At 43.7% G+C, this 14,837-nt stretch overlaps 1 protein-coding gene across 2 annotated transcripts in view; it reads left to right on the top strand.

The window, feature by feature from the left end:
• Window positions 1-12,091, top strand: part of tbk1 (TANK-binding kinase 1) — a 30,534-nt gene extending 18,443 nt beyond the window's left edge. For both annotated transcript variants that reach the window (XM_055650656.1, XM_055650655.1), the window contains exons 16-21: window positions 1,121-1,160; window positions 2,156-2,257; window positions 2,767-2,863; window positions 6,267-6,376; window positions 7,548-7,619; window positions 8,842-12,091. In XM_055650656.1, coding sequence (XP_055506631.1) covers window positions 1,121-1,160; window positions 2,156-2,257; window positions 2,767-2,863; window positions 6,267-6,376; window positions 7,548-7,619; window positions 8,842-8,893 — 473 coding nt within the window. In that variant the 3' untranslated portion in view covers window positions 8,894-12,091. The remainder of the gene's footprint in view (window positions 1-1,120; window positions 1,161-2,155; window positions 2,258-2,766; window positions 2,864-6,266; window positions 6,377-7,547; window positions 7,620-8,841) is intronic.
• The last annotated feature ends 2,746 nt before the right edge of the window (window positions 12,092-14,837 follow it).

Raw genomic sequence — 14,837 nt, 5'->3', positions numbered from 1 at the left:
CAGGTTCCTATTAAATCTTCCCCCCCTCACCTTAAACCTATATCCTCTGATCCACTGGTTCTCGATTCCAAACCCTGTGTCCTCTGGTTCTCAATCCCTAAATTACTGGCTGAAGGGAGAGTTAATCTTTGCCTGGGACCCTTTAACTGTGGTTCTGAACTGTTCAGTCAGTCTCATTCTGATTCTGCAGAACCAAGGAACTGCAGGTGCTGATTTACACAAAAGGACACTAAGTGCTGGAGTAACAGGCAGCACCTCTGGAGAACATGGTCCATGCGCAATGAAGTGTGCAGTGAAGTAATTGTCTGAGAAACTGTGTGGTTTATTATCACATGTACTTCGATACTTTGTTTTTCATGCTACCCAAACAGATCAGATATATCATGGAAGTGCAAGGATTAGAGGGATATGGATCATCTACATGCAAGTGAGATCAGTTTCGGCACATTGCGGACTTGTTCCTGTGCTGTACTGTTCTATGTTCTATGTCATATATGGATACAATTATTTCAAACTCGGGGATAACAGATAGAGCAATGGGGAAGGTAGATACAGAGTGAAGAGATTACTTGTCAGCATTGTCGTGCATCAGTTTTATAGACAAAGTCCAATGTGCTCAATGAAATAGAGGCGTGTTGAACAGTTCCCTAGTTTATGAAAGGACCCATTCAGAAGCAGGTGGTGCAACGGTAAAGTTGTTGGCTTACAGCGCCAGAGACCCAGATTAGATCCTGATTACGGGTGCTGTCTGTAAGGAGTTTGTATGTTCTTCCTGTGACCGCATGGGTTTTCTCCCGGTGCTCCTGTTTCCTCCCACACGCCAAAGGTTAATTGGCTTTGGTAAAATTGTAATTTGTCTCTACTGTGTAGGATAGTGCTAATGTAAGGGGTGATCGCTGATCGGGGCGGGCCCGGTGGACTGAAGGACCTGTTTCCATGTTGTATCTACGACTTCCTGAGTGTGTTGGTTACAAAGTATTATGTAAAATGTGTATCCTTCCCATTGCCTGAGTGAAGGAGCTTCTTCAGAATTCTTTACTGGAGTTAGTGTTATGTCTATGGTGTATTTACTCACTCCTGAACTTCAAGGATAAGACCCAGAATGTTACCTTTCTTTCAGAGCTGCCGTATAACGAAGAGCAGATCCACAAATTTGATAAGTAAGTATTCCGAGCACTGCTCCCCCAGTTAGTATCATTTCATGTCAAACAGCGTACAGATGAAAGGGAAGCTTTATACAGATCCACCACCGATTCCCCGGGAACTGGTACTCCGGCACCTCCTTTAATCTGAACAAAATTACGAGAGCGCACACGAAGTCCCCCCGAAAATGTAGTTCCCAAAAAATGAGGCGGCTGATCTCGACTTAATCGGGACTTCCGCAGCCGATCGGCGGGTCCAATTTGCCCCCCTGCAGCCGGGGATCTGGAACTCCGGCCCAGCCGGAGCCGGCAGATCCATTCCCATAGCCGACTTCCAATGCCGGTTTTGCGGGCTGGTATCTCGGCCCCTCAGTGGCTTAACGGACCATTCCGGTAGCGTTGACCTCCTCTCGGGGTCCATGACCTCTGTTAGTCCGGCTAATTCAGAAAGGCCCTGGAACCAAGGGTGCCGTAAAATCAGCGGTGGGCCTGTAATGTTGTACGATGTAATTTACCCTAATTTATTTCAATTGGCAGCATAGTTGAGTGCGGTGCCTGGCATCTGTTTGATTTGTGCGCTATTTTTCAAGCCCACGCATAAAACACAAGCTGACTGTACACAACTCCCTACACATTCGTCAGGAGCTCCCAATACCATTTCATGCATCATTCACAGCATAGTGTGTGACCACCTATCTGCTTTTAACAAGGAGGGCTGTCAGAGAACGAAGAGATACCAGGCGGAGGGGGGAGGGGGTGAAGAGGCCTGCTGCCACATGCGGCGCCAGGCAGTAGGTAGGACTGTTTGGTGAACTTTGTCGTGCCAAAATGTGACGCTATTTGTGTACTGCCTAGGTGAGCTCTGCTGTGTGGTTTTACCGGTTGTATGCAAATCAAAGCATTTCATTGTACCTAGGTACATGTGACGATAACTCGTTGAAAATACCCTACCAATACCGATTACTTCAACTCACCTTTTGACCTAGAATGTGATACGGTTATTTTCATTTCAGGCAGAAAATGTGGGTCCATGCTTCGAAAGCCATGTACTTGTACAAAGATGAATGTTTTGCAAAGTACCAAACGTTGCTTGCCAAAGCGGACGACTGGATGAAGTGAGCAGCTTTGTAATTTACTTTATATCTGATGTAATGTATGTTTTTACCCGTTTTTAGATTGATTAGTTTAGAGATACAATGTGGAAACAGGCCCTTCGGCCCACCAAGTCCGCACCAACCAGCGATCAACCATTCACACTAATTCTATCCTACACTCTAGGGACAATTTACAGAAGCCAATTAACATACAAACCCGCATGTCTTTGGAATGTGGGAGGAACCCGGAGCACCCGGAGAAAACCCACACGGTCACAGGGAGAACGTACAAACTGTACAAACAACACTCTTAATAAGGATTGAATCTGCATCTCTACCTCTCTCTAAAATCTCCATGTCAAATCTTAACTCTCCATTCCAAAGACAGAGCGTGGTTTAAATTGAGTTGTGAAGCATGTCTTCATTTCTTTGAAGAAATGTAATCCTTTTGATAATCCAACCGTAATATAGCTGAAGTTCTGTGCCCGGTCAATTTGAATTGAGTGTGATCGATTCTGTTTCCTTCCCAGGAAGACTCATTTTATGAGAAAGCAGATGCTGAACGTTGCCAATCAATTTGTAAACATCGAACAGGAAGTATTCACCTACCAAGAGCACATCAAAAAGGTACCTCGGCTTAGGATTGCAAAAGATGGTTAAGAACTTACGTAGAAGATTTGCTCGTGGGTGGAATAACTCCAAGGTTGTTGATTATGCCTCTTCAGGTCACACTTGAAAAGTAGCAAGCTGATCTTCTGTAGAAGGTATTGAGAAGAAGCCACTTGAGACACTGAGAGTATCAACTCTCTCGTCTTGTTTAGATTAGTTTTGAGATACAGAGCAAAAACGGGCCCTTGGGCCCACCGGGTCCGTGCTGAACAGTGATCTCGTGATACGCTATCTGTATCCTACACACTTGGGACAATTTTTACCAAAGCCAATTACCCTACAAACTTGCACGTCTTTGGAATGTGGGAAGAAACATAGAAAATAGGCCATTCAGCCCCTTGAGCCTTCGCCACCATTCAATATGATCATGACTGATCATCCAGAATCAGTACCCCGATCCTGCTTTCTCCCCATATCCCTTGATTCCGTTAGCCCTAAGGGCTATATCTAACTCTAACTCTCTCTCGAAAAGAGTGACCCCCGTCTCATCCTTCTAAATTCCAGTGAATACAAGCCCAGTCGACTCATTCTTTCATCATATGCCAATCCCACCATCCTGGGAATTAACCTGGAGAACGTATGCCGCACTCCCTCAATGGCAAGAATGTCTTTCCACAAATTAGGAGCCCTTGTGGCTAAAGGTATCAGGGGTTATGGAGAGAAGGCAGGTACAGGATACTGAGTTGGATGATCAGCCATGATCATATTGAATGGCGGTGCAAGCTCGAAGGGCCGAATGGCCTATTCCTGCACCTATTTTTTTATGTCTATGTCTATGTCTAAAACTGCACACAATACTCCAGGTGTGTTCTCACCAGGGCCCTGTACAACAGCAGTAAGGCCTCCTTGCTCCTATACTCAAATCCTCTTGCCATGAAGGCCAATATTCCGTTAGCTTTCTTCACTGCACTTGCCACCAAAGTGGATAACCTCATATTTATCCACATTATACTGCATCTGCCAACCTTCTGCCCACTCACCCAACCTATCCAAGTCACCCTGCAGCCTCAGCATCCTCCTCGCAGCTCACACTGTCATCCGCAAACTTGGAGATGTTACATTTAATTGGTTTGTCCAAATCGTTAATATATATTGTAAATAACTGGGGTCCCAGCACTGAGCCTTGCGGTACCCCACTAGTCACTGCCGGAAACCGGAGCTCCCATAGAAAACCCACACGGTCACTTAGAGTACGTACAAACTCCGTACAGACAGCACCCATAGTCGTGGTCAAACCTGGTTCTCTGGCGCTGTAAGCCAGCCACTCTACCACTGCGTCACTTGTGTGGAAACTTGTGGGAGATGAGCATTAACCTCCAGGATTCTCTGTGAGCAACTGAGTGAAAAATCACAAGGATCACTTTAGTTTATTCTTATTCTAAGTTTAGTTACATAGGAGATAGGTGCAGGATTCGGCCCTTCGAGCCAGCACTGCCATTCAATATGATCTTGGCTGATCATCCAAAATCAGTACCCTGCTCTGGCTTTTTCCCCATATCCCTTGATTCCCTTAGCCCTAAGAGCTAAATCTAACTCTCTTGAAAACATCCAGTGAATTGGCCTCCACTATCTGTGGCAGAGAATTCCACATATTCACAACTCTCTGGGTGAAAAGGTTTTTCCTCATCTCAGTCCTAAATGGCCTACCCCTTATTCTTAAACTGTGACCCCCTGGTTCTGGACTTCCCCAACATCGGGAACATTTTTCCTGCATCTGCCCTGTCCAATCCTCTAAGAATTTTATATGATTCTATAATATATCCTTTCATCCTTCTAAATTCAAGCGAATACAAGCCCAGTCGACCCATTCTTTCATCATACGTTAGTTCCGTCATCCAGGGAATAAACCTGGTGAACCTACGCTGCACTCTCTCCAAAAGTGCACACAATACTCCAGGTGCGGTCTCACCAGGGCCTTGTACAACTGCAGTAGCACCTCTGTGCTCCAAAACTCAAATCCTCTTGCATTGAAGGCCAACTTTCTTCACTGCCTGCTGTCTCTGCATGCTTACTTTCAGTGACTGATGTACAAGCCCACCCAGGTCTCGTTGCACCTCCCCTTCTCCTACTCTGACACCATTCAGATAATAATCTGCCTTCCTGTTCTTGCCACCAAAGTGGATAACCTCACATTTATCCACATTATTCTGCACCTGCCATGAGTCGCCCTGCAGCTTCATAGCATCCTCCTCGCAGCTCACACTACCTCTCAGCTTTGTGTCATCTGCAAACTTAGAGATGTCACATTTAGATTCCCTCTAAATCATTAATATGTCACATGCACTGAAGTAAGTGAAAACTAGAGAGCAGGCCTGACCTCGTATCTAGAGAGCACCCCTAACCTACCATCTCCTCATTGAAGACCCTCAGACTATTTTTAACCAGACTTTCCTGAACTTTATTCTGCAGTAAAAGCTGTGCCCTTTATCCTGTATCTGTGAAAGGTTTGTTTGGATAGTCTTTCTGCTGATTGGATAGCACGCAATAAAAAAGCTTTTCACCGTACCTCGGTCAAAGTGACATTAAACTAAACTAAATTAAAAGCTTTTTGTTGCGTGCTATCCAGTCAGTGAAAAGACTACACGTGAATACATGTGTTTACATTATTTATGTGTATGTATGTGTGTATATATATATATATGTATATATATATATATATATGTATATATATATATGTATGTGTGTGTATATATATATATATATATGTATGTATGTGTATATATATGTATGTATGTATATATATGTATGTGTATATATATATGTATGTGTATATATATATATATATATATATATATATGTATATATATATATATATATATGTATGTGTATATATATATATGTATGTGTATATATATATATATGTATGTGTATATATATATATATATGTATATATATATGTATATGTGTATATATATATGTATGTGTATATATATATATATATATATATATATATATATATATATATATGTATATATATATGTATGTGTATATATATATATATGTGTGTGTATATATATATATATATGTATATATATATATATATATATATATATATATATATATATATATATATATGTATATATATATATATATATGTATATATATGTGTGTATATATATATATGTGTGTATATGATGGAATATACTTGATGGGCTGAATGGCCTATTTCTGCTCCTATGACTTATGAACATGATTCTCATTCAATTTATCCACAGTTCTGTGGTTGGATGGGGAAGAGCTATACAAAATAAAATGGTGTTGAGTTATTGCTGAGGTGTTTCTCTCCTTCCCTGCGTCGCTCACACTCTTTCTTTGCCCTTTCCTACACTCCCTGCTCCTCCCATCCTCTACCTTTCTCTAGTTGCAGGAGCTGCTGCCTCAGAAATCTCTCCTGGCGACCCCTGGGGACTGGAAGCCTCCCATGTCCCAGTCCTACCCCAGCCAGAACACGCTGATGGAAATGACCATTGGGTAAATACCTCTTGAGTTGATTATAAAGTGGTTCAGATATATTATTGTCATGTGTACAGAGGTACAACATTGTAGATTGTGCATATGTTGTGCCTAAATTCATAAAGAAAGAGAATAGACTTTTTGGTTTGTGATATGATTTGGTGAGATTTGAAATAGGAATGAAGTATCACAATTAGTCATAGAGTCATACAACATTGAAACAGGGCCCATCGGCCCATCTTGCCCACACCGACAAACATGTCCCATTTTCACTAGTCCCACCTGCCTGCGTTCCACCCATATCCTATCCTTGTACCTGTCCAAAAGTTTCTTCAACGTTGCGATATGGGGAAAAAGCCGGAATGGGGTACTGATTTTGGAACATCAGCCATGGTCATATTTAATGGCCATGCTGGCTCGAAGGGCCGAATAGCCTACTCCTGCACCTATTTTCTATGTTTCTATGCCTCAACTACTTCCTCCGTCAGCTTGTTCCATTCACCCACCACCCTTCGTGTGAAAAAGCTGCTTCTCGGGTTCCTATTAAATCCTCCCCCACTCACCTTAAGTTGGGCTGATGGGCCTGGTTCAGCGCTGTATGACTATGACCATAACATTTCTGACTGGTGCAAGAAAGTACATGAAGTCTTTTGGTAAATATAAGTAATTTATGGATGAAGAAGTTTCTGTATTTCCCTTCAATATTTAACCTACATGATTATAACAGGTAAAATTGTATTGATAGACACAAGGAAGATACACATTTCCTAAAAGAAGACAAATCTCATTGAAATCCTTCCATTTGATGTGACAGTTAGCTTAAAATGTATCATTTCAACCAGGAGTAATGATATATAGAAGAACAAAGCCCTGGGTTTAACGTGTTTGCATATGATTATTCATAGTGTATGTGTGTTACAGATAGGTTTAAATAAATTATTTCTTGATGTAGTGACATTAAATGGAATTTGGTCTGATCATAGTGGATCTTAAATGGTATATGCAGTCTTGTTCATCTTAAAGTATTGCAACACATACATTTGACTGTTTCTCTTTCCACGGATGCTGCTTAACCCACTGGGTATTTCCAGTACATTAATTGTAGGTTTCAGGCATCTGCAGTATTTTAGTCTGCGTACAGCACATTCTTTCTCCGTCAAATATATTCATTATTAAATCTTTCCACCAGAATGAAGAAATTGAAGGAGGAGATGGAAGGAGTCGTTAGGGAGCTTGCTGAGAACAATCACATCTTGGAACGGTAAATCTGGTCCATCTTCAACTACTCCTTAAATGTCACAGGGGATTAGGGTGGTCCAGTGGCGCAGCGGTAGAGTTGCTGCCTTACAGCGCTTGAGACCCAGGTTTGAACCTGACTACGGGTACAGTCTGCACAGAGTTTGTACTTTCTCCCCGTGACCTCGTGGGTTTTCCCCAGGTGCTCCGGTTTCCTCCCACACTCCAAAGACGTACATGTTTGTAGGTTCATTGGCTTTGGTAAAGAAAATTGTAAATTGTCCCTAGTGTGCAGGATAGTGTTAATGTACGGGGTTGCTGGTTGGCGCAGACTCGGTGGGCTGCAGGGCCTATTTCTGCACTGTATCTCGAAACCAAACTAGTGGGGGGCTGGCATGCATTGCCAAGGGTGGTGGTGGAGGCAGATATGATAGTGACGTTTAAGAGGCTTTTAGATAGGGACATGGAAGCACAGGGAATAGAGGGAAATGGATCATGTACAGGCAGATGAGATCAGTTTAACTTGGCTTCGTTCAGCACAAACATTGTGGGCCGAAGGGCTTATTCTGTGCTGTACTCTTCTGTTTTATAATTTCAAAACTTAAAAGATATTATAATGGCTAAAGGGTTAAAATTTTGCATTCATTTACACTTTCTTTGATCCTGATAATTTGCTCAATGGTTCATGGGTACTTTATTTGTCACGTACTGAAGTTCAGTGAAATTCATTGTTGTACACAGTTCTGTACAGGTACCACTAATACATAACACTTAGATCCATCTTAGATAAGCATCTCAGATACAGTAGAGGTGTACAGCAGTAGCACACAGACAGTACAGCGAGTTGCCAGATCTGCCGCTATTTTCAAGTCTCAGTTGTCGTTCAGTGCTCTGCCGCTCCGTGCCTCTGCAAGCCGCGTCTGGTCTACGTGCCCTGCCTCTTGGAGCAGCGCCCGATCCATCCGAGTCCCAGGCTGCTGCAGGGCCTCCAGCAGCCCACTCCCCCATTGAAGCACGGCATTGCACTGCTTCCCACAGCCGGTCTGCTTACCGGCCCACTGTCCAGACTCCGACCCCCTCCTCTCCAGTCCACGGGGCGAGCAGGGGCCGGGCTCAGCGGCTTCCCTCTCCGGGTGGGTTCCCGGTTCTGCGGCGGTGAGCTAGGCCTGACGCGGGTATGACCGCGGCACCTCCGGATGACCTGGCACAAGCGATTGAAGCTGTTCTGATGTTTGGTCTTTCATCAGGTTTGGAGCCCTGACCGTAGATGGAGGAATTCAAAGTCCCGATCGCCTGTGAACAAACTGAAGGACCATGTACAGTTTGCCTGGGTCCATCATCCTTGCACTATCAGCCCGGCACCACCTGCTCTTTGCACTTTGTAAAACTCTAATGCAAATAATGGGGACTAATGAGAAATTAAATTGCATAAATAAAAAACAGACAGTAAAATGTAGGTATGAAGAACTGCAGATGCTGGTTTACCAAAAAAAGGATAAAAGTGCTGGATTAACAGCAGCTCAGGCAGCAACTCTGCAGAACATGGATAGGTGATGTTTCAGGTCAGATCTGCATGGAAGGAGGACTCTAAATCTCAGAAGCTCATTGATCTTTTCAGTTTTGATTTCTGACATTTAATTTCTCAGTAGTCTCCACACCCTGTCTATAGAACAGTGGTGAAAGTCTCTGTCTGTGTCCTTAATGTTGTAAGGGATATATTCCGCTTCATGCTGCTACGGAGACACATGTATAGTGTTGATTCTTCTTCCCTCTGGTTCGTAACAGCTGCCCGCGTTTATGTAGTGTTTGTGGAGACTGAGTTGCCCAATGATTTCTGTGGTGGGACAATGGGAGCCAAGCAGTAACAGGTTGGATTTGAACATGAGACCCCACTCTAAGATGTGTCATTAGATACACTTTGAATCTGACCCATGTTAGGAGATACTGGGACATAGGAGTAGAATTAGGCCCTACTCCCATCAAGTCTACTCCGCCATTCAAACATGGCTGATCCATCTTTCCCTCTCAACCACAGTCTCCTGCCTTCTCATAATCCCTGACACATGTACTAATCAACACCCTGCCAATCTCTGCTTTAAAAATATCCAATGAGTTGGCCTCAAGGGGGCGGCACAGTGGCGCAGTGATAGAGTTGCTGCCTCACAGCACCAGAGACCCGGGTTCCATCCTGACTACGGGTGCTATCTGTCTAGAGTTTGTACGTTCTCCCTGTTACCACATGGGTTTTCCCTGGATGCTCCCGTTTCCTCCCACACTCCAAAGGCGTGCAGGTTTGCAGCTTATTTGTAAATTGTCCCTAGTGTGATGGTGCTAGATTACGGGGTGATCGCTGATTGTCGTGGACTGAAGGGCCTGTTTCCATGCTGTTTCACTAAATTCTGAAGAGAGCTAGGTTTTAAGAAGCATAAATGTTGAGAGGTTTGGGAAAGGACTTAAAAAGCTTAGGAATTTGTCACCCAAAGCCAGGTCTACCAATGACTTCGGAAATGCCCGGGGACAGGTTTCATAAGACATAGGAGCAGAATTAGACCATTTGGCCCTTCACATCTACAACGCCATTCAATCACTCCCGATCTATCTTTCCCTCTCAACGCCATTCCCCTGCCTTCTCCCCTGAACCCCTTACTAATCAAGAACCCGTCAATCTCCGTGTTAAAAACACCCATTGACTTGTGCTCCACAGCCGCCTGTGGCACAAGTCTGGACAAACTGTAGGCAGAAGGGGGTGAGGGGACCTTAAGAGGAACTTGAAAACACGGGCGAGAGATTTTTAACTGGATGAGAGGTGTTGCCTAACTGGAGCCAATGTCAGCGCTGGACCTGGGTTAGATGGAGTTCAGATAACCAGTCAGAAAGTGATGGGGGATAATATTTGGTAGGCAACAGTGACTAGGATGTGTACATGCTGTATAGCTCTCGACGCTGCACCTGCCCCTTACCAAGTATCCGCTAGTTTCCACTGAACTTGGAAGTGATCAATTTGTATTTCAAGTCGAGTTATAACGCTGTGACATTATCAAAAAAAGAAACATTTCTGGTACTTTGCAAATTTTAACCTGCTGCAGTTTACAAAAGTTATATTAAACACAGACTCCAAATAATCAGATTAAATCAAAGAAAGGCTGATCTGCCTTTGTAAAAAATGTGAATATAGCCCTTTTTAATTATACTTGCGCCTGTATATATTGTACATATTTGTATGCAAAACCTAATTGTTCAAATCTTCAATTGAACAGGATTGGCAGTGCAGATGAGAGATGTGCTGAGTTTATTTTAAAGTAGGGAAAGTTGATGCTAGCATATATTTACTGTCTGATCCCTTTACAGAAGCATTGATTACTTCTCCCTGATTCAAAACAGCCATTTAGTCTCTTCCTTAAAATTAAGTTCCACTTTTAACCAAGGGCAACTAAACTGTCTCCCCCACCTGGTTTGCCAGGTGAGGAGGGGGCTGTGGACCCCCAGCAGGACCACAAACAAGACATGTCAAAGGGCGGATGAGCTTCTAGCGAGCCAGCGGCCTTCAGTAGATGTTGCGATCACTGTCGTACATAGCGTTGTAAGGAATGATGATAAAGCACACACACCAAAATCCTGTACTTCCAGTGGCGGACGACTGCAGGAACTGGAGGCCAGAGATGTGTGGTGCGTCCGTCACCGTTCCCGTCGGAAACCAGCACCACTGCGTCGCTAATGTTTTCAACGATGATAATAATAATAATTATTAGCTGAGGGAACTAAAGCACTGTACAGGTCCACCCCCGATTTCCCTTGGTTCCAGAGGCTTTCTGGATTATCCGTGTTGTTGAACCAACAGAACCGGAAGGAGTCCAACACGACCGGAACTGTCCACCTCGGCGGGGGGGCCAAGATACCGGCACGCAAAGTCGGCTTTGGAAATTGGCTATGGGAACGGACTTGCCGGTTCCGGCCTGGCCAGAGTTCCACAGCCCCGGCTGCAGGGGGCAAATTCAACCGCCTATTGGCCGCGGAAATCCCGGTGAGGTCGCGATTGGCCGCCTCACCCATCCTAGGCGCCACATTTTCAGGGGGAACTTCCAGGGGGGATTTCAAGTGCTCTTGTAATTTTGTCCGGATTAAAGGAAATGCCAGCCCACCAAAATCGGTGGTGAACCTGTACCTCATTCAACTTAGCAAACAATTGTATATCATTAAATCCTTGTGATCAAGAGCACATTCAATAATTTTGTTTGTGGGCCGGCATTGATTTTGAAAGCTGGGCATAATCAGTGGGAGATATTCTACTGGTAACTGGAATAAATGCCGTCAAAATATTTAACATTTTTCATCTTGAAGTGTGTTAATGTCTTCTAGCTCCGTGAAGACTTACACTGGTTATTTGTTCAACAAGATAATGCAACCGTTTGTTTTGCCAATCCGTTATGTCTATTTTTTGTATACAATGTACGATGGGAAACCATTTATAAAATATTAAACATCTTACATCTGCATGAACCTCTGTATAATGTCTCTTGCTGCTAGATTTATCACTAATTGGGATCTGCATTTATAAATGAACTGATGTTCAAGATTCAAGAGAGTTTATTGTCATGTGTCCCTGATAGGACAATGAAATTCTTGCTTTGCTTCAGCACAACAGAACATAGTAGGCATGACTACAGAACAGATCAGTGTGTCCATTTACCATTGTATAAATATATACACACATGAATAAATATACTGATAAAGTGCAAATAACAGATAATGGGTTATTAATGTTCAGAGTTTTGTCCGAGCCAAGTTTAATAACCTGATGGCTGTGGGGAAGTAGCTATTCCTGAACCTGGTCGTTGCAGTCTTCAGGCTCCTGTACCTTCTACCTGAAGGTAGCAGGGAGATGAGTGTGTGGCCAGGATGATGTGGGTCCTTAATGAGGCTGCCAGCCTTTTCGAGGCAGTGACTGATAGATCCCCTCGATAGAAGGGAGGTCAGAGTCGATGATGGACTGGGCAGTGTTTACTACTTTTTGTAGTCTTTTCCTCTCAAGGGCGTGGTGTGGGATACAGGCTTCTCTACCTCCTGCCCAATGGTAGCAGTGAGAAGAGGGCACGGTCCAGATTGTGGAGATCCGTGATGATAGATGCCCCCTTCTTAAGGCAGCAATGCATGTAGATGCTTTTGCAGGTGGGGATGGCTGTGTCCGTGATGGACCGGGTTGAATCCACCATTCTCTGCAGCCTCTTGTGTTCATAGAAACATAGACAATAGGTGCAGGAGTAGGCCATTCGGCCCTTCGAGCCTGCACCGCCATTCAATATGATCGTGGCTGATCATCCAACTCAGTATCCTGTACCTGCCTTCTCTCCATACCCCCTGATCCCTTTAGCCACAAGGGCCACATCTAACTCCCTCTTAAATATAGCCAATGAACTGGCCTCAACTACCTTCTGTGGAAGAGAATTCCAGAGATTCACCACTCTCTGTGTGAAAAATGTTTTCCTCATCTCGGTCCTAAAAGATTTCCCCCTTTTCCTTAAACTGTGACCCCTTGTTCTGGACATCCCCATCATCGGGAACAATCTTCCTGCATCTAGCCTGTCCAATCCCTTAAGAATTTTGGAGAAACTCAGCAGGTGCAGCAGCATCTATGGAGCGAAGGAAATAGGCAACGTTTCGGGCCGAAACCTTTCTCCAGCTTTCTTGTGTACCTTCGATTTTCCAGCATCTGTAGTTCCTTCTTAAACCCTTAAGAATTTTGTAAGTTTCTATAAGATCCCCCCTCAATCTTCTAAATTCTAGCAAGTACAAACTGAGTCTTTCCAGTCTTTCTTCATATGAAAGTCCTGACATCCCAGGAATCAGTCTGGTGAACCTTCTCTGTACTCCCTCTATGGCAAGAATGTCCTTCCTCAGATTAGGAGACCAAAACTACTCAATACTCCAGGTGTGGTCTCACCAAGACCCTGTACAACTGCAGTAGAACCTCCCTGCTCCTATACTCAAATCCTTTTGCTATGAATGCTAACATACCATTCGCTTTCTTCACTGCCTGCTGCACCTGCATGCCTAGTTTTAATGATTGGTGTACCATGACACCCAGGTCTCATTGCATCTCCCCCTTTCCGAATCGGCCACCATTCAGATAATAGTCTACTTTCCTGTTTTTGCCATCAAAGTGGATAACCTCACATTTATCCACATTATACTGCATCTGCCATGCATTTGCCCACTCACCCAGCCTACCCAAGTCACCTTGCAACCTCCTAGCATCCTCCACACAGCTAACACTGCCCCCCAGCTTTGTGTCATCCGCAAATTTGGAGATGTTGCATTCAATTCCCTCGTCCAAATCATTAATATATATCGTAGATAGCTGGGGTCCCAGCACTGAACCTTGCGGTACCCCACTAGTCACTGCCTGCCATTGTGAAAAGGACCCGTAGTTATTCAATTGGTCTGCCATGTCCTTGTTACCCATGATCAATTCACCTGTTTCTGACTGCAAGGGATCTACATTTGTTTTAACTAATCTTTTTCTCTTCACATATCTATAAAAGCTTTTGCATTCAGTTTTTATGTTCCATGCCAGTTTTCTTTCATAATCTATTTTCCCTTTCCTAATTAAGCCCTTTGTCCTCCTCTGCTGGACTCTGAATTTCTCCCAGTCCTCCGGTAGGCTGCTTTTTCTGGCTAATTTGTACACTTCATCTTTTGTTTTGATACTATCCCTGATTTCCCTTGTTATCCACGGATGCACTACCTTCCCTGATTTTTTTTTTTGCCAAACTGGGATGAACAATTTTTGTAGTTCATTCATGCAGTCTTTAAATGCCTTCCATTGCATATCCACCGTCAACCCATTAAGAATCAATTGCTAGTCTATCTTGGCCAATTCACGTCCCATACCCTCAAAGTTACCTTTCTTTAAGTTCAGGACCCTTGTTTCTGAATTAACAATGTCACTCTCCATTCTAATGAAGAACTCAACCATATTATGGTCACTCTTGCCCAAGGGGCCACGCACAACAAGACTGCTAACTAACCCTTCCTCATTACTCAATACCCAATCTAGAATAGCCTGCTCTCTCGTTGGTTCCTCTACATGTTGGTTTAGAAAACTATCCTGCATATATTCCAATAAATCCTCTTCCTCAGCACCCTTGCCAATTTGATTCACCCAATCTATATGTAGATTGAAGTCACCAATTATAACTGTTATAACTGTTTTACCTTTGTTGCACGCATTTCTAATTTCTTGTTT

The sequence above is a fragment of the Leucoraja erinacea genome, chromosome 19, assembly GCF_028641065.1.
Source record: "Leucoraja erinacea ecotype New England chromosome 19, Leri_hhj_1, whole genome shotgun sequence".
NCBI lineage: Eukaryota > Metazoa > Chordata > Chondrichthyes > Rajiformes > Rajidae > Leucoraja > Leucoraja erinaceus.
This window is presented reverse-complemented; position numbering and strand designations above follow the sequence as displayed.